This window comes from Perognathus longimembris, chromosome 2 (genome assembly GCF_023159225.1).
Source record: "Perognathus longimembris pacificus isolate PPM17 chromosome 2, ASM2315922v1, whole genome shotgun sequence".
Lineage (NCBI taxonomy): Eukaryota > Metazoa > Chordata > Mammalia > Rodentia > Heteromyidae > Perognathus > Perognathus longimembris.
The window spans coordinates 73,996,775-74,019,678 of record NC_063162.1 but is presented as its reverse complement, the minus strand read 5'-3'; the positions used below and the strand labels follow the sequence as shown (position 1 = coordinate 74,019,678).

The 22,904-nt window shown below is 43.5% G+C and overlaps 1 protein-coding gene across 1 annotated transcript in view; it reads left to right on the top strand.

Annotated features, from left to right (window-relative positions):
• The window catches only part of Bmper (BMP binding endothelial regulator), a 213,671-nt gene that overhangs the window by 32,110 nt on the left and 158,657 nt on the right, over positions 1 to 22,904 (top strand). Inside the window, exons 4-5 of the mRNA XM_048339482.1 lie at positions 18,114 to 18,196; positions 22,443 to 22,533. Of these exons, the coding sequence (XP_048195439.1) occupies positions 18,114 to 18,196; positions 22,443 to 22,533 (174 nt within the window). The remainder of the gene's footprint in view (positions 1 to 18,113; positions 18,197 to 22,442; positions 22,534 to 22,904) is intronic.

The window sequence follows — 22,904 nt, the reverse complement described above, 5'->3', positions numbered from 1 at the left end:
TAAAATACAATATGCAGTGGAGTTTTACTAGCCGAGAAATGGACTGGCCAACCTGGTGACTGCAGAGCAGATGGGCCTTCTCACTTTGAAGGCCTCTGGGCATAGAGGTACTATCCAATGCAGCTCTGAGAGCTGTCCCCCAGACAGAATCTCAGGACCCTTGCAGAGGTGCACACAGCCTATGCCTGCCCTAGATGACACATGCAGGTGTGGATCCCTCAGACTTTCTTCAGGGAGGAGGTGACCAGAAAAGCTGGGGAAGAGCCTTCTTGTCCTCAGCAGGCAAGGGAAAGATAGTCTTGCTAACAGGATGGAGCAATAGCCAGGGCTTACTGGTGGAGTGACCCTTGGGTATCTGTTCATGGTTTTTGTCTCTTGTTTAACAAGTGCTGTGGACCATGGGCCAGTCACCAGGATCATCCTCCACTTCAGGATAACAGCTGACAATGTTCAGAAGTGCCTCACTCTGTATTATAAGACCCCATCACCACTCCCATGTGCATAAAAAATGATGTAGTGCCTTTCCAAGTGTCACAGAGCTCCTGACAGATGGAGACAGATTAGGTGGTGCCTAGGTTTTCAGGAACAAGTACAGTATCAGAAGCTCTGGGCATGGGTCCCTGAGTCCACATGTTCAAGTCTCCAATGAGACCCTGAGACTGACTGAGACTGGAGATGCTCTCCCCCAGATGAAGGGAGGACAGGAAGAAGGAGTTGGCTTCTTGATGGAGAAATGAGACCCTTCACTTTGTGATCCTAGCATCTGTCTAGTCAGCATGCCCTCAGGGTGGGAAATCAGTTTGTGCTTTGTAGCCTAAAGCCCAAGGTTTTTCTCTGACCCTTTGCTCTCTTCCTGTTCTGGAAAGTTCACATGGTTAGAATGATGATATAAGAAAGAAAGCCAGACAACCCATAATGGCCAAGAAAATCAAAGTCAGATGTTGACATGCTGATGAATGTCTATCAGAAGTCTTTCTCAACTGTTTCATTATGGGGACACATGGAAGTGGGAGTACTTGAACCCCCCAAATTGGTCAGCCATTCCGCATTGGTGTTGAGACACTGTTTTCCTTTCTAACTTCTCTCTTATCCTCTTTCTTTTTCTTAGCATAATTGTATTTAATTTTAGCTTTGATTAGATGATGACCACTACATTAATACATTTTCCTACTGAAACACTTGAGCAGGAAAGGGGGAAAAAGTCCTTTTGACTGTAAAAAAGAAAAACACTCGCTCTGTTAAGAAATAACAACTGTTATCAATTTATTGTGTCTTTCCCAGCCCTTTTCTACTTTATTGCATATCTATGTAATTTTTTATGTATGTTTTCATTTGTACAGAAGTGGAAGAACACAGTAATATTCTTTCATAGTTTGCAACAGCAGTATGCCTGAGGAATTTCATGTTGTTTGAAACTGTTGTATGGATCTCGTACCATTAAATCAATGTTTAGGTTTTTTGGTTTTGCTGGGCAGCAGGGAGCCAACTTGCCACGTCTGTTGTATCCATATGGTTCTGTTCCAGGAGGACGGAGACCTGGGGGTCTGGGGAGGGCTGGGGGAAGGGCTCCATTGGATAGGTATTCGTAGCTGGGTTTGTAGATGGATGTGTCCTTGGGGATGCTTATGATCCCTTTATCCTCAGAGGACAGAAGTGAGGAGGGAGAGATAGTGATACACTAATTTGCTGTCTCGGCCTTAAAAATTTACCACCACCTGTCCTCAGTCTTATCCATTTGGGCCATTCCCACACTTCCCCCACTCGGCCCCCCACTTCTCCCTGCTCTCTGCTTCCGCTCATGGGACATTTTCCTCCCCTTTTGGTAGAAGTTGAGATATGTTCCTGAGGTATTTTCCTCCTCTTGTGGTGGGTGAGAAATGCTCTGAGCTCCTCTTGCAGTCTCCCTGAGTGTCTTTGCTTGTCATGTGCTGCCCACTGCTGGCTTGAAGCCCTGCCAGAGAGAGGCTGGTGAGTTCAGACCTGCACACTGCTTTTCACAGACTCAGGTATGGGCTTGCAGCACTGTGGCCACAGGAGGAGGCTGGAAGCCCAGAGGGGTGTGCTCCCCACTGCGTCCCAGAATCCTTCTTCAGTGACAGGTGCCACATTGCCTTATATGTAGCACACTTGGCACTTGGAGCTTTTGAAAAATTTATTTAAATTTTTTGGTACCAGTATTGGGGCTTAAGCTCAGGGCCTGGGTTCTGTCCCTTTTCTATCTATCCATCCATCCATCCACCCATCCATCCATCCATCCATCTATTTATTTTCACTTAAGGCTGGTACTCTTGTGCCACATTCATATGTCTGGTTGTTTTTGCTGGTTTATTGGAGCTGATAGTCTTACATGCTTTTTCTCCCTGGGCTGGCTTTGTAATATGGTCCTCAGATCTCAGCCTCCTGAGTAGCTGAGATTACAGGCATGAGCCATCAGCACCTGGCTTTTTGTTTGTTTGTTAGATATTGCCCCTGGGGGAAGGAGAAGGGGAAAAATGATCGATCACCTCATACTCCCTGGGCCTGTTTTTCTGTCTCTTAAATTTGGGCCATTGGAGGTTCCATGTATTACTCTATGTTTCACCCTCTATTTTATTCTACATATATACTTCATGTAGCCCAGTCTCCCCTATAATTAAGGTGTGTAGTTTATCTAGAATTATGTGGGCCCTCCTTTCATTCCATTAAATGAATATTGAAGTTCATATGTGTTCTTCCTGAGTCTCCAAGGGTCATTGTCATTGTTAGAAACTAGACTATAGTGAGGCTCACAGTTCCTTCTTGTTATGGCAGCAGGAAACCGTGATCTTGTAGATGTAGATTACTTTCTGTGTTCCCCAAAGCATTTTGCTTGTACCTTTCATCTTCTCCAAAGCATTTTGCTTGTACCTTCCATGTTCCCCAAAGCAGTTTGCTTGTAAATTCCATATTCCTCAAGTATTATGCTTGTACCTCTGTGTCCGAGCATTGCCTTGAAAGACTTCTCACTTCAGGTCCACGAACACCAAATATCCAACACAACACTATGATCATCTGAATTCACATGGACACTCTGTGGGTTGTGAGGTGTGATCTTTACATTTGCTTCATGGAACTAACAGTTTTCCTGATGGCTAGATGCTGGTTGGATGGTTTATGCTCATTCACTTTGTCCTCACTATTGTGTGTTAATTACTACTTTGGTTGTTTTACATGTTTGGAAACTGAGGGCCAGGGAGTAAAACACTCCAATGTCAAGAGATCAAAAAAATCAAGAGATGATGTCTTTGTTTCCAAAGAGCTCGCTCTACTTGGGGACTCAGAAATAGTGACTAGTAGGGAAGGTGTCCGAGGCTCAGTGCCATGGTGGGCAGGAAGAGAGGAGAGCAACTGGGCTGGACTTGGAAGTGTGTGTGGAGGTTTTCCAGAAGAGGCAACACAGATTTTGTGGACAGGTAAGAGGCAGTTGCCACCCACACAGGATCGGGCTGGAAAAAGCTACCAGGTGACGGTCATGGTCCATACAGAGGCACAAAATGGTTCTTAGACATTGCCCACCTGTCTCCAGAGCACATGGGACATGTGGTAAAATACCAAGTCCTAAGCTTCCCTACATATGCACTGACTTCAAGTAGTGTATTAGGTTCTTGTTTGGTGATTGTTTGGGGCAGGGGAAAGAAGCTAGACAGTAAAGTAACACAACCCTATCCCAATTTATTTTTCTATTTATCTTCCTCTGCTGCAACCAAAGAGGAAGTGATAGCTACTCAAGGACAGAAATATGGCAGCTTACATTCTTAGAAAGGATGTGTGTGTGTGTGTGTGTGTGTGTGTGTGTGTGTGTGAGAGAGAGAGAGAGAGAGAGAGAGAGAGAGAGACTGCATAGGTTTGTATCTTCTGTGCTTTAATCAGATGCTCATAGGTTCCATTTCTTCATTAATTCATCAAGTAGTTACTGACTCAGGGGCCAGGTGTTCATGGGACAGTGCTATTCACCAAATTATTCTTATGTGAAGCCAGAATGTTCTCTAAAACAAAAACATAAGTAAATTACAACTGAGTCTTCTCAAGCAATTCTTCCAGTGAACTTTTGAGGTTATTCTTATGCTAATAATGGTCATAAAGTTTTATCCAAATGGCCTAATAACTGGGCAAAAGATTAATCTAATTTGAAAAACTCAGTATTGTTTGACGAAAACAAATGAGGTCATGGGGAGTCAGGCAGAGGGCTTTGGCAGCCTTTCTGTGTTTATTTGGACTGGAAACCACACTTTAATTTGGGGTTCTTTCATGAACAATAATGCATCTGTTATGCGACTCCATGTTTGCTGTTAGTGGCTCACAAATGCAGAAGGTGTGTTTCAAGATTTATAGGTCCATCTTCTTCGTAGCACGAAATACTAATTGTCTGCAATACTTTGATGAAAGATAGTGAGCATACTTTCCTTTAACAAGGGCTTTTTCACCCTACAGACTTCCCTTGTCTTCCATTTCTTTGGACTTGGTCTTGGTTCACTATGGATTATGATTCTGTGAATCTTAATTTAATAGTTTTAACTTTTTTTTGGTTTTCTGTTTAGCTTTGATACTATTGGGGTTTGAACTCAAGGTCTCAGGCTTGCTAGGCTGGTACTCTACCATTTGAGCCATGCCTCCAGCCCTTTTGGCTTTATTTTTCAGGTAGAGTCTTATGTTTCTACTCAGGGCCAGCTTCAGACTGTGGTGGTTATCCTACCTAGGCCTCTTAGGTAGCTGGGATTATAGACTCTTGCACCCATACACTGCTTTGATTAAAATGCTAACTTTTTGCCTTAGAGCTAGCCTTCAACTGAGAGCCTCTCAATTTCTGCTTCCCAAGTAGTACAGGCATGAACCCCCACATTCAGACATAGTTTTAACTTGTATATTTGATTAAAAATATTGATAATATCTTATAAAAGGGAACAGAAGAACATGAAGAATATCACTCTTATACACATATTTCCAAAATCAGGCCAACCATCCAAATTTTTGATGAAATAAGAATTAGACAGACACAGGCCTGTGGTGTTTTAAGGAAATTTCCGCATCCATAAAGACCAATTCCTGACCAGAGCTAGAGAGGATGGTGGGTAAGGACACTAGGTTGAGCACTGTTAATTACAGGCTGCTGTTCATAGAGTACCAGATTGGAAATAGGTAGGTGTCTTGTCTTAGTGTTACTTTGGCAATGACCTAGAAGGTGATTGTGCTAGTCAGAATATTGCTTTGTGATTGTGATGGAGACATTCCACTGCTTACAAATAGGAGAAAATGTATCTTAAACATCTTGTGTGAGAATAATCACACTGCATCGGTGGAGTAAATGATCCCATTGTTTCCATAAGATGAAAAGGTGGAGTAATCTCTATGCCAAGCTGGTTGTTTGCTTTTAAAAAGACTTCCTTTGCCATTTATAACCATGCACCAAAGAGCACTCTTCCTACACCTGCTTGCCCCCATTTAGGTCTGGACACATTTGCTGGCAGTTGCAGAATATGAGCAGCCCAGGTATCCTGTTGTTTGCCATGAGCTTTGAGTCCCAGAGGAGGGGGAGCCTGCTTTTATATCAGTGGTCTGTCAGTCAGTCTTTCAGGCTGTAGTGTGAGCCAGTGGTTTGTCGGTCATTCAGGTTGTTGTTTGAATGAGGTGGGAGAGCCAGCCAGTCTTGGGTGGTTTTCCTCCTTTTACCTCTATAGTAGCTGGAATTAGAGGCCTACAACACCACACTAGGCTTAAATGGTTTTCATAGAAGATGCATTACACAATCAAAAATACACAAAAGTATGTATAGTGTGAGCAAGATACTGTGCTTCATATTCAGTTTTTTTTTTATGGCTAGTTCTGGGACTTGAACTCAGGGCCTGAGTGCTGTCTTTGAGTTTCTTTTGCTGAAGGCTAGCACTCTACCACTTGAGCTGACTTTTTCTGAGTAGTTTATTAGAGATGAGTCTCATGAACTTTCCTGCCAAGGCTGGCTTCAAACTGCAGTCTTCAGATATCAGCCTCCTGAGTAGCTAGGGTTACAGGTATGAGCCACCTGTACCCAGATCTCTGCTTTGTTTTCTGGCTAGCCCTTCTTCGTTGTGTGAAGTGTGTGTGTGTGTGTGTGTGTGTGTGTGTGTGTGTGTGTGTGTGTGTGAGAGAGAGAGAGAGAGAGAGAGAGAGAGATATTCCATTCACATAGACATCTCTTTTCACTAGTTTTCCTCTTCTCTGCTTTACTGCTGACTCTACTCTGTCACTTAAAGCATCTTTGGAAAATGTACGTCTCCCCCACCAAAGAACTACTTCATTCCAGCACTGTTGTCTTTACCATGACTTAGAGCTCAAGGGGACTTTGGATATGCTTCTTAATGAAAATCTCAGATTCAGGAAGGCCTGTGTCTACCTTTTAACCTATGCAGTGCAACTCATTTTATCTACCCAGCTCCAGAAATTTGAGTAGAGATTGCTAATATATTTCAAAAGAAGAACAAAACAAACCCCCTAACAACAGGGATTTCTCCCCTCAGCCCTGCCTCATTTTCCCTAACTGAAAAAAGATGTATAAGATGTAATTCATAGATTGCCTCCCCATAATGTAAACCAGGCTATTTTGGCATTTAAGTAAAAATGACCCTACTTGTTTAAAAGGACCTTGTTAACATTAAAAATCATACTTTATACAAAAATCTGCTCTTGTTGTTAAACTGGTAAGGAAACTTGAAACAGGGATCAGCTTTCCCTGTCAAATTTGTCTCAACCTATTTTCTCAGGGGTTTTGTTTTTCAGATGTTGTACAATTTTGGAAGACTGTTTAAGTGGGGGAATTTGTGGTTGCCTTTAAATTAGGAGATGAGATTTCTGAAGCTTGCCGCTGGCTTTAAGTACATTGCTTTTTACTTTTCTAATGTTGGCCAAGTTGAGAATGTTCTTCACCGTGTCAGAGAAGGATGGTGGCTTCGGTCTCTTTGAATGTTCTGTGCAGACAGCATGGAAGGTTCTTTGGTAATGCAGATGTTTTCTCCTGTGGCCACCAGCCTGACACCAGTGTCTCCTGTTGCTGGTACTTAGACAACTGCTTTTCTTTTCATGCTTAACTAGTTATGCCAAACTTGGTCCCCTTGAACAGTACTCATTATCTCAGTTTGCAGTTGTTACGATTCTGGGTGTGCAGCTTTGCTGGGCTTGTGCTGTCTTGTGTCCTCCAGGTCTGGGCTCACATCTGAGGACCAGAGTACTTTTCTGAGCTCACAGGGTGGTCAGCAGAACTCAGTTTCTTATAACTCTTGGATGTATTTTTTCTTCCATGCTGGGAGGAGAGTGTTTCTCTCAATTGTACACTTGTTTTCCAGCATCACATAGTAGTAGGTCAGGCCCACTTAGAACCAACCAGGTAACTCAAAACTGATTAAAGACTTTACACCTATGTAATCTCTTCTTCTTCGTCATCTCCTCCTTCTTCTTTTCCTTCCCCTCCTCCTCTTCCTCTTCCTTCTCTTCTCCTCCTCCTCTATCTCTGGGGTGACATCCATCACAGCTATAGGTCTTGTCCATACTCTAGGGAGGCTTGCACAGGTGATGTACGTGAGGGGTTGAAACTTTTGGAGGACCGTCTTAGAATTCTACCAACCAGACTAAGAACAGCTCCCGGATTCATGCGAGTAGAAACTTCAGGAGAGAATGGTTTTTAGAGCTAGAAGGCAGCAGCCTGCAGTGTACAGCAAATGCTGTCCATGGCTTCTCCCTGTCTCCCTCTACATTGGTGTCTCCCATACAGGCAAGGTGTGACCCTGCTCCTCAGTCCCACCTGTATTTCCCAGCATGCCCCCTGGTAGGAGACGTGTTTTTTTTTTGTTTTTGTTTTTTTTTTTTTAATTCAGAGGTGTCTGCATTGAGCTGAGATTTTAACAGGATGGATATGATAATGGAGATGACCAAAGTCCATTGGTATGTTCATGAACTTGAGTGCCTCCTTCCTCATGGAGAGTTTCTTCATGCCAGAGCCAGGCCAGCTCATTATGCTTCCAGAAGCGTAATGTTTAAAGACTGGAGATGTTTATCTGCAGACATGCTTGGGCACCGGCTGGCTTGATGCTGAGCTTAGGAACAACCTGTGGAATGTGCTGGAACCTCTGTCAGCACCCTCTCTGAACCTGCCCTTTGAGTTTTGTCCTGTTGGATTGTTGGTCGGTGGCCTGGCCACTCTGATGATGCTGTGGGTGCAGAAGCAAAAGCAGCAGGTTCAAACCTCTAGGGGCAAGGCTGCCCTGTGGTGCTGCATGCAAAAGACAGGCTGATAAGTTTGCATTTTTAGGCTTCTACATAAGGCTGTCTGTCCTGGGTGGCCTGTGGGCTGTGGAACAGTCATAAAGATTCCCAGTTATTTGAAGAATGAAACGCAGAAGGAGCAAGACTTGGAAATAGACATGGAATCAACTTCTGACTGTCACTTCAGTTACTCGACCTCGGCCGTGCTTCTTTTTACCAGACGGTGGGTACATGCAGGGGCTCGACTTGACTGGGTCCCACACTTCCCAACCTCAGATTGCCAGAACTGCTTGTGAACTATCCAGCTGACCTAGCTCTGCCCCAGACCAAGTGAGTCACAATCTCCACAAGTAGTAGACAATACACAACACAAAACGGACTGTTTTAGCCATTTGAAGGACATAGGGCAGTGGTATTAAGTCCATTCATGCCAGGTGCTGGGGTTTGACAGCTGTCATTCTGCAGTGGCTGAGATCTGAGCATCATGGTTTGAAGGCAGCCTGAGCATATACGTTCACTAGACTCTTACTTTCAAGTAGCCAGCAGAAAGCCAGAAGTGGAGGTATGTCTCAAATGATAGAGCACCATCGTGAGCAGAAAGAATAGTGTGCTATATAACCATTAGTGTGGTTGATTTCAGGAACTTTTTTGTTTTATAAACCATTCCCCTGTTTACTCTCCACACCCTTCCTTTAGCCCCTGGTCACTTTGTCTGCTTCCTGTTTCTTGGAGTTTGTCTTTTCTAGGTACCCCATGTAAATGGAATCTTTTGTGTCTGTCTTATTTGACTTCATGGGATCTTCAGAGTTTTTTTTTTTTTTTTTTGATGTTGTAACATGCATCATGGCATTGTTCCTATCTGCTGCATGCATATGCCACATCACATTTATCTTTTCCTCAGCTGGTGGCTTTCCCATGGCTTCCACCAGACACTGCGTTCTGAATGAGTTCTCTAAGAGGTGTGATGTCCCACAGGATTGGTGACTACTGGGGAGCATGCTCTCCTTGCCAAACCATGTGCGTTTTAGTTTAATTTGACTTGTGGTGGTGCTTGGACTCAGGGCCCTGATTCTCTCTACTGGCTTTTTTTCGCTCAAGGCTGGCACTCTGCTACTTGAATTATGCCTCTAGTCCTATGTTTTGCAAATAGCAGGTTTAGAAGGCGGGCTGGATATAATGTTATAATTGAACAGATATCACTACTATGAATCTTAGATTTCTAAAATTTATTATTATCATCATTGTTAAGTAGTCACACTGAGAAGTTGCAATTCTGCAAGACAGGCTATGAGTCTAATGCTGCTTGGTCAGTGTTGCCCCTTCCTCCATTCTCTCCCACTTTCCCCCCTCCCCCACCCCGCCATCACAATGCTTAAGTTAGAGTTGATTTTTTATATAATGTACATAAAAAATAATGACTACATTTCTTACCTATGCTTATCTACAGACAAACAGCAGGATTTGGGGTGTAACAGCTGGGCTCTAGCCAGATGTTCATGGCCTTTCTTAGGAAGATAAGAGCTTTTCTAGAGTCAATAGCATCTAATGTTAAAATAAAGACAGGTTGAATATCCCTTACCCAGAATGTTTAGGACCAGAAATCTTTCAGATTTTGGATTTTTTATTTTCCGGTATTAGAATGTTTACATAGATAGGAGACAGTTCAGGGATGGGACCTAAGTGTAAAGAGTTTCACATAGCCTGGCACACACAGTTCAAAGGTAATTTTCCACCATCTTTACAATGACTTTGTGCAGGGAACAAAGTTCCAGGATATGGAATTTTCCACTTGTCCTGTCAGTGCTCAGAAAGTTTTCGATTTGGAATTTGTAGCATCAGGGTGTTCCACTTGTAATTCTGTGCGTACCACTACTCAGAACAGTTTTCTTCCTAACCCTGTGTTCCAGTGACTGCTCATTGGCAGCCTGGAATCTGTTGACTACAATGGGAGCATCGGATCTCAGAGGCTGGAGCACATGAAACCAGTGTGTTTTCTTCAGAGGGAGCTGGCTGTTAAACCAGCAGCATGCCCTGGGCAGCATGCCAGGTGTTTGGTTGCTTTTCTTTATTTTCCCAAGTGTCCTGCGGTAGGAGATGTGCCTGCATGATGTGTGGGTCAATCAAGAAAGACAACTTAGTGGGCTGGGAATATGGCCTAGTGGCAAGAGTGCTTGACTCTTATACATGAAGCCCTAGGTTTGATTCCTCAGCACCATATATATAGAAAATGGCCAGAAGTGGCGCTGTGGCTCAAAGGACAGAGTGCTACCATTGAGCAAAAGGAAGCTAGGGACAGTACTCAGGCCCTGAGTCCAAGTCCCAGGACTGGCAAAAAAAAAAAAAAAAAAAAAAAAGAAAAGAAAAAAAAAGAAAGGACAACTTAAAAAATCAAGCCTTCATCGACAAGTTTGAATCCCCAAGTCCATAGTCGCTCCCCGCACTCTAGCCTGGAGGAGGAGTCAGCTCCACAGCTGGGATTTCTCTCCTCCCTCTCCAGGGTGAGGGATGAGTCCCAAGCTGCTGTTGTGCCAGATGTTTGCTAGGCTCACAGAAGCCTCTGGACCACAGGTTAAAGTCATTATCAGTTTTGTGGTGGTGTTAGGATGGGCTTTTTAATATCTCGTGCTTCAAACGTTAAAGGCGATTGCCTAATTTCACATAGGAGATGGGGGTAGGCACAGGAGACAAGGATAATGTGCTTGGCTGTTTAGCCATAGTTCTGAAATCATCTCAAGCAGGTGAAGCTGGGCTTCAACTATCCAGAACGGAGCCTGGTTAAAGCAGGGGACAGATAAGAGGAAACTGACTGGCTGTGGGACTCTGCATTGTTACAGGGACCAAGGATGCCTCTAGTCCTTGGCTCCTCTTTGATAAAAGCTCCCCTATTGAAGATTGAACTTGGCAGACGCAAGTTGGCTTCATTCAGCTCTGGGAGAAGCTCCAGGAGATAGATATATGGACCAAACCTGATATCCCTGAATAAGTAAACTTTTTTTTTTTTTTTTTTTTTGTGGTACTGGGAGTTCGAATTGCTTCATAAGCACTCTATCTTTTGAACCTCACTCCAGCCCTCTTTGCTTTTATTATTTTTTTCTTTCCTTTGTTTTCTTTTAAAAACTAGCTCACATTAGTTATATGGAGGGAGATTTCATTGTTATATTTCCACCCTTTCTTTGTTATTATTATTATTATTATTATTATTATTTGGGGGGGCAGTATGGGCATTTGAAAGTAGAGCTTTGAATTTGCTCACCTTGCTTTCTTGGCTGGTGCTCTACCACTTGAGCCACTCCTCCAGACCTGCTCCCTACTAGTTGGAGATGGAGTCTTGTAGTATCGTTCACCAGGGTTGGCTTTGAGCAGTGATCTTCTGACCTCTGCCTCCAGAGTAGTTGGGATTACAGACCTGAGCCACCATGCCAAGCCTTCAAAAGCCCGTTTTATTGAAAAGAAGCTCAGTTTATTTGTGGGCCATAGAATCTATTTATTATCTTATGAGCAGTGCTAGATATTGTATTATTATAGTAGTTTGAAGTTATGGTACTGGAAGGAGGACTTAATGGTTTTACGTTTGCCAACAAGCACAAGGATCGGAAGTACAATTAGGTTATCTCTCTGCTGCTGGAGTGATAATTCTATGTGTTTGGAATTTTACTCCTACAACCTTGAAGAAGTTAAGTGAAATAGATTTCTACCCTCTCTTATCCTATTGTAAATTATTTCACTTTGATCTTATGTTGAATTCCTAGTTGGAAGCAAAAACACGAGGTCTATGGAAAGAATGTTGAAGCCAGGGACGCACACTCAGTAGTCTTTAAGAACTCACTTCATGAGTCTGATTTCTTCTCATGGGATTGAGGAAATGGTCTGACTATAAAATTCCCATTACCCCAAAATAAGTGAAATTGCCTGCAGGATTCATGGTGGGTCCAGCCTTGAAGAGCAATAAAAAGCCTGTGTTAAATGAACTCTCAAGGACACGATTTAAGCCCTCAAATGGCTAGTCAGACTTTATGTTTATCCCCTCTGATTATAATTCCAGATGCTTTGGGAGAACAGTGTGTGAAAAGTGGTTCATTAAAAAAAATTGCATTGGCTTGGGGTAATTTAGGGCTTATTGACCAAGTCCAGGGTGTGGGGCTGCCCTGTCTGGGGACCAGGAAATGGCAGAGAATGGTAGCTAGACCTGTCTGCTCTTACTCTGTGCCCCATGCCTTGAGCTAACTTCAGAGACCTCAACTAGGGTTTCCATTTAAATATATATAACTGAATGCTTATCAAAAGGAGAAAAGCAAGAACCCACCAATAGTTTGGGGAACCAAAGTGAATTTGAAGGAAAAAAACAGGCATCTATTGAAAATGAATTCATGTAATCCCTTTAGGAGAGCTTTGCTCTCCGGGAGGTAAGATCGATGGGGCCCAGGCACCCAGGAGGGGCAGGAGGCCTAGAGAATTCTATCCTCCTCCTGTTCTACTTCTGTGGCTTGTTGGAAGTGCTGTAATTGGCACTTGTTGTTTATTACCAGTAAATTTTATTAAGTACCTGCAGTACACAACATACTGGGAGAGGCCTGGAAATCTGCATTGTGCTTGACACATTTCAGCCAGGGGAGTTTCAAGAATGGCTTCCCAGATGTTATGACCTTCAGCTAAGTTTTGGAGGTTGAACAGGATGAGAGCTTGGATGACCTGGTGTTCCTGGGGAGGTGAAGATGGAAGAAGAAAATGGGTGAAGAGGAAGCAAGTGAAAATTCACAGGAAGAGCCCTAGCTATGTTTGGGGAATTGTGAATTCTCTCAACTGAGGATTAAAAATACTTGAAAAATAATTATACCTCTACTAAACATGTACAGACTTGTTATTCTTTCCTAAACAAGATTGCACAGGAACTATTTGCATGGTGCTCACACGGTGTCAGGTGTTGTAAGCTAGAGATGATGTAGAGTAGAAGAGAGAATGTGGGTAGGTTATGTGCAGATGCTGCACAATTTGATGGAAAGGCCTGAGCACTGGTAGGTTTGGGTGTCTTTGATGGTGCTGGAATCAATTCCTTGTGGATGCCAGGATGAAATGTATATGCCGATGAGTCTTTTAAGTTTTAAACACCAGTGTTTTTCAATCAAGTTGTATATGAGCTTCCTCTTCTATTTCCTGTTTCTGGAAACCAATCCAGCTAGTGTGGTGGAGAAAGGTTGGGGGTAGGAGCCGAGTTTGTACCTCAGCCGTCAGTCAAGAATGCACATGATGTCCTAATGTCTAGACGTGATAGAGCACATGGGCAGTTGGGAGGGAGGATGGCTTGGAAAAGATGCCCTTCCCCCGGCATCAGAACCAGGAAAACAGTGGCTTGGTCTGCTGAGATATGGCCAGCCCCTTAATAGAGGTCACAGTGGAGGGGACAGAGCCATGCTTGGAAAGGAATATGTGAAGAGGAAGAAGAAGGGAAGTGTGACAATATCACACAGAGGTGTCTAAAACCAAGGCTGTGCATCCTTCCTTTGGGCACTGGGAAGGGACAGGCCCTTGGGGCTTTGCTGAGTCACCCCATGGAAGGCAGATATCCTAAGCCCAGGCCCTGGGTTCAGAAGTGTCGTGAGATGGCCCTGGGCTGGGAGCCTGGGAGTTTGAGGAAAGAACTGAGGTGGGTATGGTGGGCACCAGGAGGCTTTGAGGACCTGGGATTAAGCGCGAGGCTATGGGGAGTCCTGTTTCTGTGCTGGGGTGCGGGGGAATGTGAAAAGTGAAGGATCTAGACACGAAGGGTAGGTCCAGGCCGAGTGAAGGCTTGTTGGAAGGCCAAAAGGCATTTTTTATGGTGCTGATGATTTTTCACAGTTACTTTAACAACCGAATGTTGAAAATGTGTGGCCTTCTCTCTCCCTTGGGACACTGTGACCACTGAAAAGGTTGCAGCTATTAAGGAAAATGAGTTTTATTGCTTAACTATGGATTTAATTAATTTGTGTTCTCTTTGCTTTGCCACGTGCTTTCTGAGCCGACTGGTTGACTAGGCAGAGTTCTCTAAAGAGGATGTGTGGTTAAAAAAGGAAAAGAAAAACCCAACTATGAACCTCCTCCTCACTCAGAAACATTTAATATTAGAAGAGCCAAAATACATTCAGAAGGAAAGTGTAACTAGTTTAAGGTCTTTCTGTATTATTTTAGGTGTCAAGAAGAATTACCGAGTTCTGTGTGATGGTTTAAATTAGGATTTCATAACCCTGGCACTGTTGAATTTGGGTGCTGGTGAATTATTATTATTTTTTTTGAGGTACTGGATTTGAACACAAGGCTTCCTGCTAGCAAGGCAAATACTCTGACGTGTGAACTATGCATCTGGCCCTTGTTGCTCTGGTTATTTTTGAGAGTGTTAAGAAAACAAGAAGTCGTTTATTTCTGTCAATGGTTCTCTTAGTGTGAGTCTCACATAGTTCAAATTATTGTCTTACATGAAGATAAAAGGTTTATCTTAGAACATGAATCCAAAAGGCATTGGGATCCCTCCTCCCCTCCTTCCTTTCCTCCCTCCCTCCTTCTTTTCTTCCTTTCCTCCCTCCCTCTCTCCCTCCTTCCCTCCATTTCCTCCCTCATTTCTTCCTGGGGCTTGAACTGAGGGCCTAGGCTCTGTTCCTGATTTTTTTATGCTCAAGGCTAGAGCTCTACCACTTGAGCCACAGCTCTTCTTCTGGCTCTTTTTTTTTTTTTTTGCCAGTCCTGGGGCTTGGACTCAGGGCCTGAGCACTGTCCCTGGCTTCCTTTTGCTCAAGGCTAGCACTCTGCCACATGAGCCACAGCGCCACTTCTGGCTATTTTCTGTATATGTGGTGCTGGGGAATTGAACCCAGGGCCTCATGTATATGAGGCAGGCACTCTTGCCACTAGGCCATATCCCCAGCCCTCTTCTGGCTCTTTTGGTAGTTTATTGGAGATAAGAGTCTCATAGTTTTTCCTGCCTGGGCTGGCTTTGAACCACCATCTTTAGATCTCAGCCTCCCAAGTGGCTAGGATTACAGGTGTGAGCCTCTGATGTCTGGCTGGAAATACCCTTTCTTTAATGATCTTATAGCCCAAAAAATCCCTTGCATATGAAATCTAGCACTTGGTATGTTGAGGCACCCAGAACTATTTGGTTCACAGGATTGCATGTGAAGAAAAAGTGTGGTGGCATTTACTACAGAGCTTTTCACTGCTATTTTGGACTCCACGCTGTAGTTCAGATTTACCCATTCTTTGGGGGAAGCTCTGACATGGACTCAGGTGTGGCAGATTGGTAGCAGTAAGCTACGAAGCCCTTCACAACTGGACTGTGGGCAGAGTTTTCAATAGTACTTTCCAGATTGTCTTTACCTGTTAAAATATGGTAGAAGAAAGCTATAGCAGGGGAAGGGGGTTGGTGTGTGTGTGTTCCTCTACTGTGGAACCTGTACTGATAACATAGCTTCCTCCCATTAGCAATGGAATAACCCAGCCTGCCCTGGGCTTCCCCTGGAGCCCTGTGCCGGTAACCTGACATTGCTTCAGAACTGTGCCCTGGCCTGTACTTCTCCCATGATCTGTATAAAATTTTGTGCTATGCTTCATGCTCTGGAGTACATAAGGAAAGATCTTTGCTTGCCCTATTAACAACAACAAAAATCATCCTTTAGGTTTTTTTTTTTTTAAAGATGATGAAAATATGTAACATATTTGGAAATTCCATGGGCAGTGTTGGCAGGTGTCCCGTATTTACTTAGAATTACCATAAGCTGGATTTTGTTCTCTGATTCCTTGCCTCTATTGCTCAGAACAAGTTATTTATTATCCGAGCGAGTCAGTCTGTATTAGTGGACCAGACATGTACATGATGCCGATTTTAAGTTCATTTGTTCCGCAAGATTTATGCTAGCACGAATTCTTTCATGTGGATTTTCATTGTTGAAAATTTACTGTTTTCTTCCTTGGTTTGGCAGAAGTTTTTGTAGTGTTCCAAAGGTTTCTTTGGATGAACACTGTATCTCTGTAACACTTCATGCAAAGGAAATTAAAAGAATATATAGTGAAGGCATTTCCCTGATGTTTTTCCAATCAGTGGTGTACTTTAGTAATTTGATTTGTAGGAACTAGAGAGGGGTGTTACTGAGCTCTTCCCACTCGTTCATCATTCTTTGAGGACTCAGATCATGGTTCAAAGTTTCTGAAAACATCTGTTGAAAATTTCCTAAGTCCTTTATTGTTTTGCTGATGTGTTTTAGGAAAGTTTGTTGTTGTTTTTTTTTTCTTTTTTTTTTTTTTTAACCAGAGTGGTATCCAAAAGAACTCAGGGGAAAGGTGAGTCTCTGTGCCTGGAACAAGAGAAACTGAAATACGTTCATGTGCATTCACTAGACAGAATTCTACCAGTGTAGTAAAGAGGAAGACTTGGTGCTTCTTCAAGATCTTGTGTCCCCTGTTTCTGTTTGTTTACTGTTTGGGCAAATAACCCTCTCTGCCTTGGTGGTCTCCTAAGAAGGCAGTGAGAGAGCAGATGCAGATTCACTCAGTGTAATTGGCATATAGAGGTTTTATTTGTTAACACTGAATCGGGATAGAATGGATGTTGCTCATCCACTGTTACTTTTTTGGCTCTTTACAATACCTAGAGTACCTAGGGTACATATGAACATGTAAGATGATGCTAAGCGAAATGAACGCCAAGATTTAGAAATAAGTGGTTTGTCTTTGTTGTTGTTATTTTCAACATTCCATATGAAATTATGCCTTTTTCTTTTGTCTTTCTTCCCCTGATGTCACTGTAACTGACTTTGGTACACTGGGTATTGTATGAACATTTATCAGAACTAGGGAAGGGGAACACCAAAATGGAGAGACAAAGGGTAAAAGGTGAACCAATGCATCAGCAATACTTACAAGACAATATGCTGTAAACCAACTGTATAACTCAGGGGAAGGTCGGGAGGGAGCCAGGGACGGGGGGAAAGTGGGAGAAAAACAAAGGAGGAGGTAACTGATAAGAAATGTACTCACTGCCTTACATATGAAACTGTAACCCCTCTGTAAATTACTTTGACAATAAATAAATAAATAAATAAATTTCTTTTTAAAAAGACTCTTGGATGAGCCAGGAATGCTTCCCAAATACTTGGGAGGCAGAGTTCAGAAGATTGTGGTTTGAGGCCAGTCCAGGTAAAAAATTAGCAAGATCTCATCTCGACAAATCAGCTGAGCATGGTGGCATGTGTCTTAATCCAAAATACATAGGAGACACAGATAGCAGGATTGTAGTCTCAGGCTGGCTAAGGCAAAAACCAAGATCCTATTTGAAAAATAACCTAAAGCAAGGAGGGCTTGAGGTATGGCTTAAGTAGCAGAGCACTTGCCTAGGAACCAAGGCCCTGAGTTGAACCCTCTGGTACTGCAACGAGGTGGGGTATGTTTCTTAGATGAGTGTAGAATTCTGCAATCACTTCTTGTAATTTAATTTTCTGCCTTAATTTCCCACCATGTTTTACAGTTCCTTCTTGATCTTGAGCAATTTTGGGTTGATTTGGTTTCACACAAGATCTCTTTTCATGATGGTGTTTTTAGCTTGCATGCTTCCTCCTACTTGATTAAGCATAAATGAAATCATGATAGTATTTATTTTGGCCAAGAGTATTCATTAATCTATGGCTTTCCATCGGAAAACTGACTGCATGAAGTTCATGGACTCAGTCGTCAAAGAAACACTGTTAGGCCAAATGGATGTTTAGAAGGCTTGGTGTGTTTTGGGGGAAAATAACCAGGGAACGTCTTGGCTTGGGGAACGTGGTACTTTCTGTTGCTCCCCAGAGGAAGGAAGTCCACATTCATTCTTGGCTTTTCTTCTCTCCTCTGTGTTTCCTGTCTAGGTTGCACCTATGGAGGAAATACCTATAACAGCTCCTTCAGATGGCACAGTCCAGATGAGCCCTGCATCTTGCGCCAGTGCCAGGTAAAGCCAGATTCCTTCATTCTCCAGCAAAAATATGATTTCTTATAGAGCTCTTTGCAGCTGCCTGCTTTAGCCAATACAGAATGAGAGCTCCTCGCCTCCCCCCCAAAACACACACACACACACACACACACACACACACACATGAAAGTTGAAAAAAAAGCAAGTGAAAAAGCAGCTGTGTCCTTGTGCATATTTATTATGATATTCACCATAACAAGACAGGTACAGGAGAGGTACCAAATGGAACCTGTTTCCAGAAGCACATAGCCAAATGGCCTCCCATTGTTGAATTGTGTCTGCAAAACATCCAGGAAGATGCTTGTGTCCTTGGGAAAACCCATGTCTTCCTGTGAAATCATCTTTGGGTGGAACACGCATTCCTGTTAGCAGAAAAGAGGTATTGTTAGCTGAGGTATGTTTTCCTCTTTGATTTAGAAGGGTTTTGCCAAGCTGGAAACTATATTACGATGAAGCAGTCAATGCACTGTCATTTCAGTGATTTCCACCTCGAATTTTGAAGAACCATTCAGCCACTAAGGCACCAGAGCAGCTGATTCTCACGGAAAGAAACAAAAAACAAAACAACAGTAGTTGTGCCACATGGTTCTAATCCCCACAGTATTAAAACAGCTAGATGAACAGCAAGGAAAAATGAAGAACCTTAAACTTTCGAATTTTACCTCATTTCTATGAAACTATTCTGTGAAAAAACAAAAATTCTGTAGGTAAGTTGGCATCTGGTGGCTCATAGTTATAATCTTGGCTACTCAGGAGGCAGGTATCTGAGGACCATGGTTCCAAGCCAGCCCAACAGATAAATCCTTGAGGCTCTTATCTCCAGTTAACCAGCCCAAAGCTGGTATGACATAAGTGCTGGAGTACTAGCCTGGAGTGAAAAGGCGAGGGGAGAATGCAAGGCCCTGAGTTCAAGCCCCAGTCTACAAGCACACATACACACACACACACACACACACACACACACACACACACACATCCCCCACACACATACACACACCCACCTACCCCCCCCCCCCACACCACACATTTCTGTAGAAAAGATGCTGTTAAATCATTTTATTCCATATTCCATTCCTTCACCTCAAGGGGTACATGTGCATTTAGAGGAGATAGAAAGGTAATATAATAAAAGATAGGTCTCTCCGTTTCATCATATCTCAAGCACATTGACATTTAGTTCATTAAAATCTGAATTTTATGTTGTCATGTTTTCATTATATGTCTCTCGTAGGCATGACACTCATGTGTAAGACCTTCAGTTATTATTTATTCTTTTAATTATTTAGCTTTCTGGCATAGCAATTTCTTTGTGAAAGAAGTAGTAGTTAAAACAGATGCAAAAGAAATAACTTCATTGGATCAGTAGATATTTGTTGAATTTTTGCTCTTGATTATAAATCTGCCAGCCTTGCAGTGCAAATAAACAAGAGCAATTGTTATTCACTCATTTATTTTTAAAAAATTTCTGCTGCTACAGGGGCTTAAACTCAGTCTTACACTCTCCTTGGCTTTTCTTGTTCAGGAGTGTGACCTTGAGCAACAGCTCTACCTCCAGGAGTGATGAGTTTTCACATCAAAATGTTCAGTGCCAGGCTGGGGATATGGCCTAGTGGCAAGAGTGCTTGCCTCGTATACATGAGGCCCTGGGTTCAATTCCCCAGCACCACATATACAGAAAACGGCCAGAAGTGGTGCTGTGGCTCAAGTGGCAGAGTGCTAGCCTTGAGCAAAAAGAAGCCAGGGACAGTGCTCAGGCCCTGAGTCCAAGCCCCAGGACTGGCCAAAAAAAAAAAAAAAAAGTTCAGTGCCCTGCCTCTACCCTGTCTGTATCTGTGGCATTTCTACTCCGGTAGGGGTGCAATGGAAGCCTTGGTTGAGATGTTAAATAAGATACACGTATGTCCTACGCAATGAGCAACTGTTTGTATATGGCTGTCTGTCAGAGGTCTTTTAAGTCCTCACATTGCTTGAGCTAGAGCAAAATTTTGCTGTGTTTGGATGAAGACATCATTTAAATTATACACAGCTACCATATGGGAGGTATTATTTTGTTGCCTGAAGAACAAATTAAATTGTTATTGGTTCTTAGGACCAAAACTCCTAATGCCTACCCTATTTTTTTGACTGGCTAGTCAGTGGGGCCCAGGGAGGACTGAGGCAGGAATCCTGAGTTATTACAGGAAGTCAGAAAATGCTTGGAATTGCACACAGAAGGAGGAGGTTATCTACCAAAGATAAACTTGGCCTCACACGTTTCCTCCTTTTCTAAACCACTGCCGAAATCCCTATGGTGAGTATGGTGATATTCTGTCAATAAGCAGAAAATCAAACCTTTGGGAAGGTTACAGAAAGTTGGCACTTCTCATTTCTATCCACAGGCTCTTGCCTAACGTTTCCTTTCTTAGGAGACAGATGCGGAAGTTGACCATTGCCTGCAACCTCCAGGTACTTCTGGCTCCTCTGAAGATACAGTCTCCCTCTGTCTCTGCAGCCTCTTCTCAGGGCACAGTGTCAATGTCATTGTCAATGTCAATGTCAGTGATGACAGTGTAGGACACATGCGGGCTCTGCCACTCATGTCACTGGTTACCCTGTTTCCCCACCTCATTTTCATCCTGGGTACCATGAGAAGAAGTTTTAAGAAACTAGGGAGAGTAGCTGGGCACTGGTGGCTCACACCTGTAACCCTAGCTACTCAGGAGGCTGAGATCTGAGGATCTCAGTTCAAAACCAGCCTGGGCAGGAAAGTCTCTGAGATTCTCATCTCCAATTAACCCTCAAAAACTGGAAGTGGCGCTGTGGCTCCAAGTGGTAGAGTGCTAGCCTTGAGTACAAAGAGGCTCAGGGACAGCACCCAGGCCCTGAGTTCATGCTCCACACTGACAAAAAAAGAAAAGAAAAGAAAAGAAAAGAAAAACCAGAGAGACTGGGTTAACATTGCTCCTGGTCCATTCTTCCTGTGTGGGTATGACTAGGTACTACTGATTCAAATGCAATGATCTGGTCTGTCTCCATTTGACTTGAAGTCTGCCTTCTTCCTTCTGTCTTCTGACTGAAGGAGTTCTGAGGGTGAGAATTTTAGCTTTATGTTCTCCCTTTTAATTTCTTATTGGAAAAGAAAAATCTGAAGATCCCCAACAGGAAATTGATCCTGGGAACTGACCGGAATGCTTCATCTGGCTTGCAGATATGAAAGGAAAATTGACCTCAGGCCACAGCTCTCTGCATTGCTTTCGTGACGCAACGGAAGCATGGGTTCTTTTTGATGTTGGCTATTGCTGGTATTTGGTGGGGGGGGATTGTTTTTCCAAAATGTGATAGAGGTAGCAATAATTTCCCCTCATGGTGCAGACCTCAGGCCTGGCATGACATGAAGTCACGGAGGCTGCTCTCCCCTCCTCGCTGAGGTACAGACGTGATGAAATGGCCTCGTTGTCACATTGTCACATCTGTTTTCAGCCGGCTCTCCAAAACAAAAGTAAACTAACAAACAGAAACATGTTCATTTAGAAAATGCATAGAGAATGTCGAAGAAACTCTTCAAAGGCCATTCCTGAAAATTATTAAGCTTTATCTTTTAAAATTTATTTTCTGAAAATTGATGTTAAAAATGTCTTAATTGACATTAGCTTACATATGGTCATGCACTTGAAGATTTAAATCCATGCTTGTTCTCTGCCACATTTGACATGAACCTAGAAGTAGTTTTGTGTCATCTTTTCATTGGATGCTAGAGGACTGGAACTCAGTCTCCTCTTGTGGCTGAGTGACATTCCTCAACTTGCAGAAGCTTTTCTAGAAGGATCGTTCAGCATTTACCTGGAGACTCAGACTCTAGATGCCAGCCTGGGCTTTATGCTTGTAGCCTATGGTCAATGTCTTAAAGAATATTAGCAATGATCGATAAAGAAACAATTGATAACAAGCAGGAAGACCCTATCTGGTCTTACCACCAGCAAGAAAGCTTTACCTAGATTTCAAAGCCAGCAAGTGGTGCCAGGGAGAGAGTGCAAAGGCAGCATAAAGAACGCATGATGGAATTCATACTCTCAGGTCCAAAGCACGGCTCAGGTGAGCCCAGGACCTGACCTGGGAGGCCTCTGGTGCTGACACCACCCCCACCTTGCACTTGTGCATGTGCCTTCCTCTCCTTCCTTGTCTCCCCAAATTGCCACCCCTCGGTGGGAATTCCATACTGATGCTCTTGTGACCTTCTGTCACCCAGGAAGGTGTGGTCACTGAGTCAGAGGTGCGCTGTGCTGTCTACTGTAAGAACCCCACGGAGCATCCGGGAGCCTGCTGTCCCACGTGTCCAGGTAACACTCAGAGGGGCGGCTGGACCGTCCAGGTGCAACACGCTGCAAGTGTTCTCCAGGGTGCACTCATGAGCCTAGTCAGGGGGTGAAGAGGGCGGGAGGGAGGAAGGTGAATATGTGTGTGTGAGAGAAGGGGGAGTGAGAGCATGTGTGAGAGGGCGAAGGCCAGGTGCTGTCATGTTGGTTCATGGCCTCTCCTGGCTCTGTGGCCACTTTCCATCCCCTGGGCCACAGGTAACACTTATTTTACGAGGAAGGGCTGTGACTCTCGCTTCCGTCCAAGAATCTCTTTTTACGGCTTCCTATTGCAGTACTTTGGCCTCAGTGCACCTGGCGACACAGTGGCCAGATGTTTTCTGAGATCCGGGAGC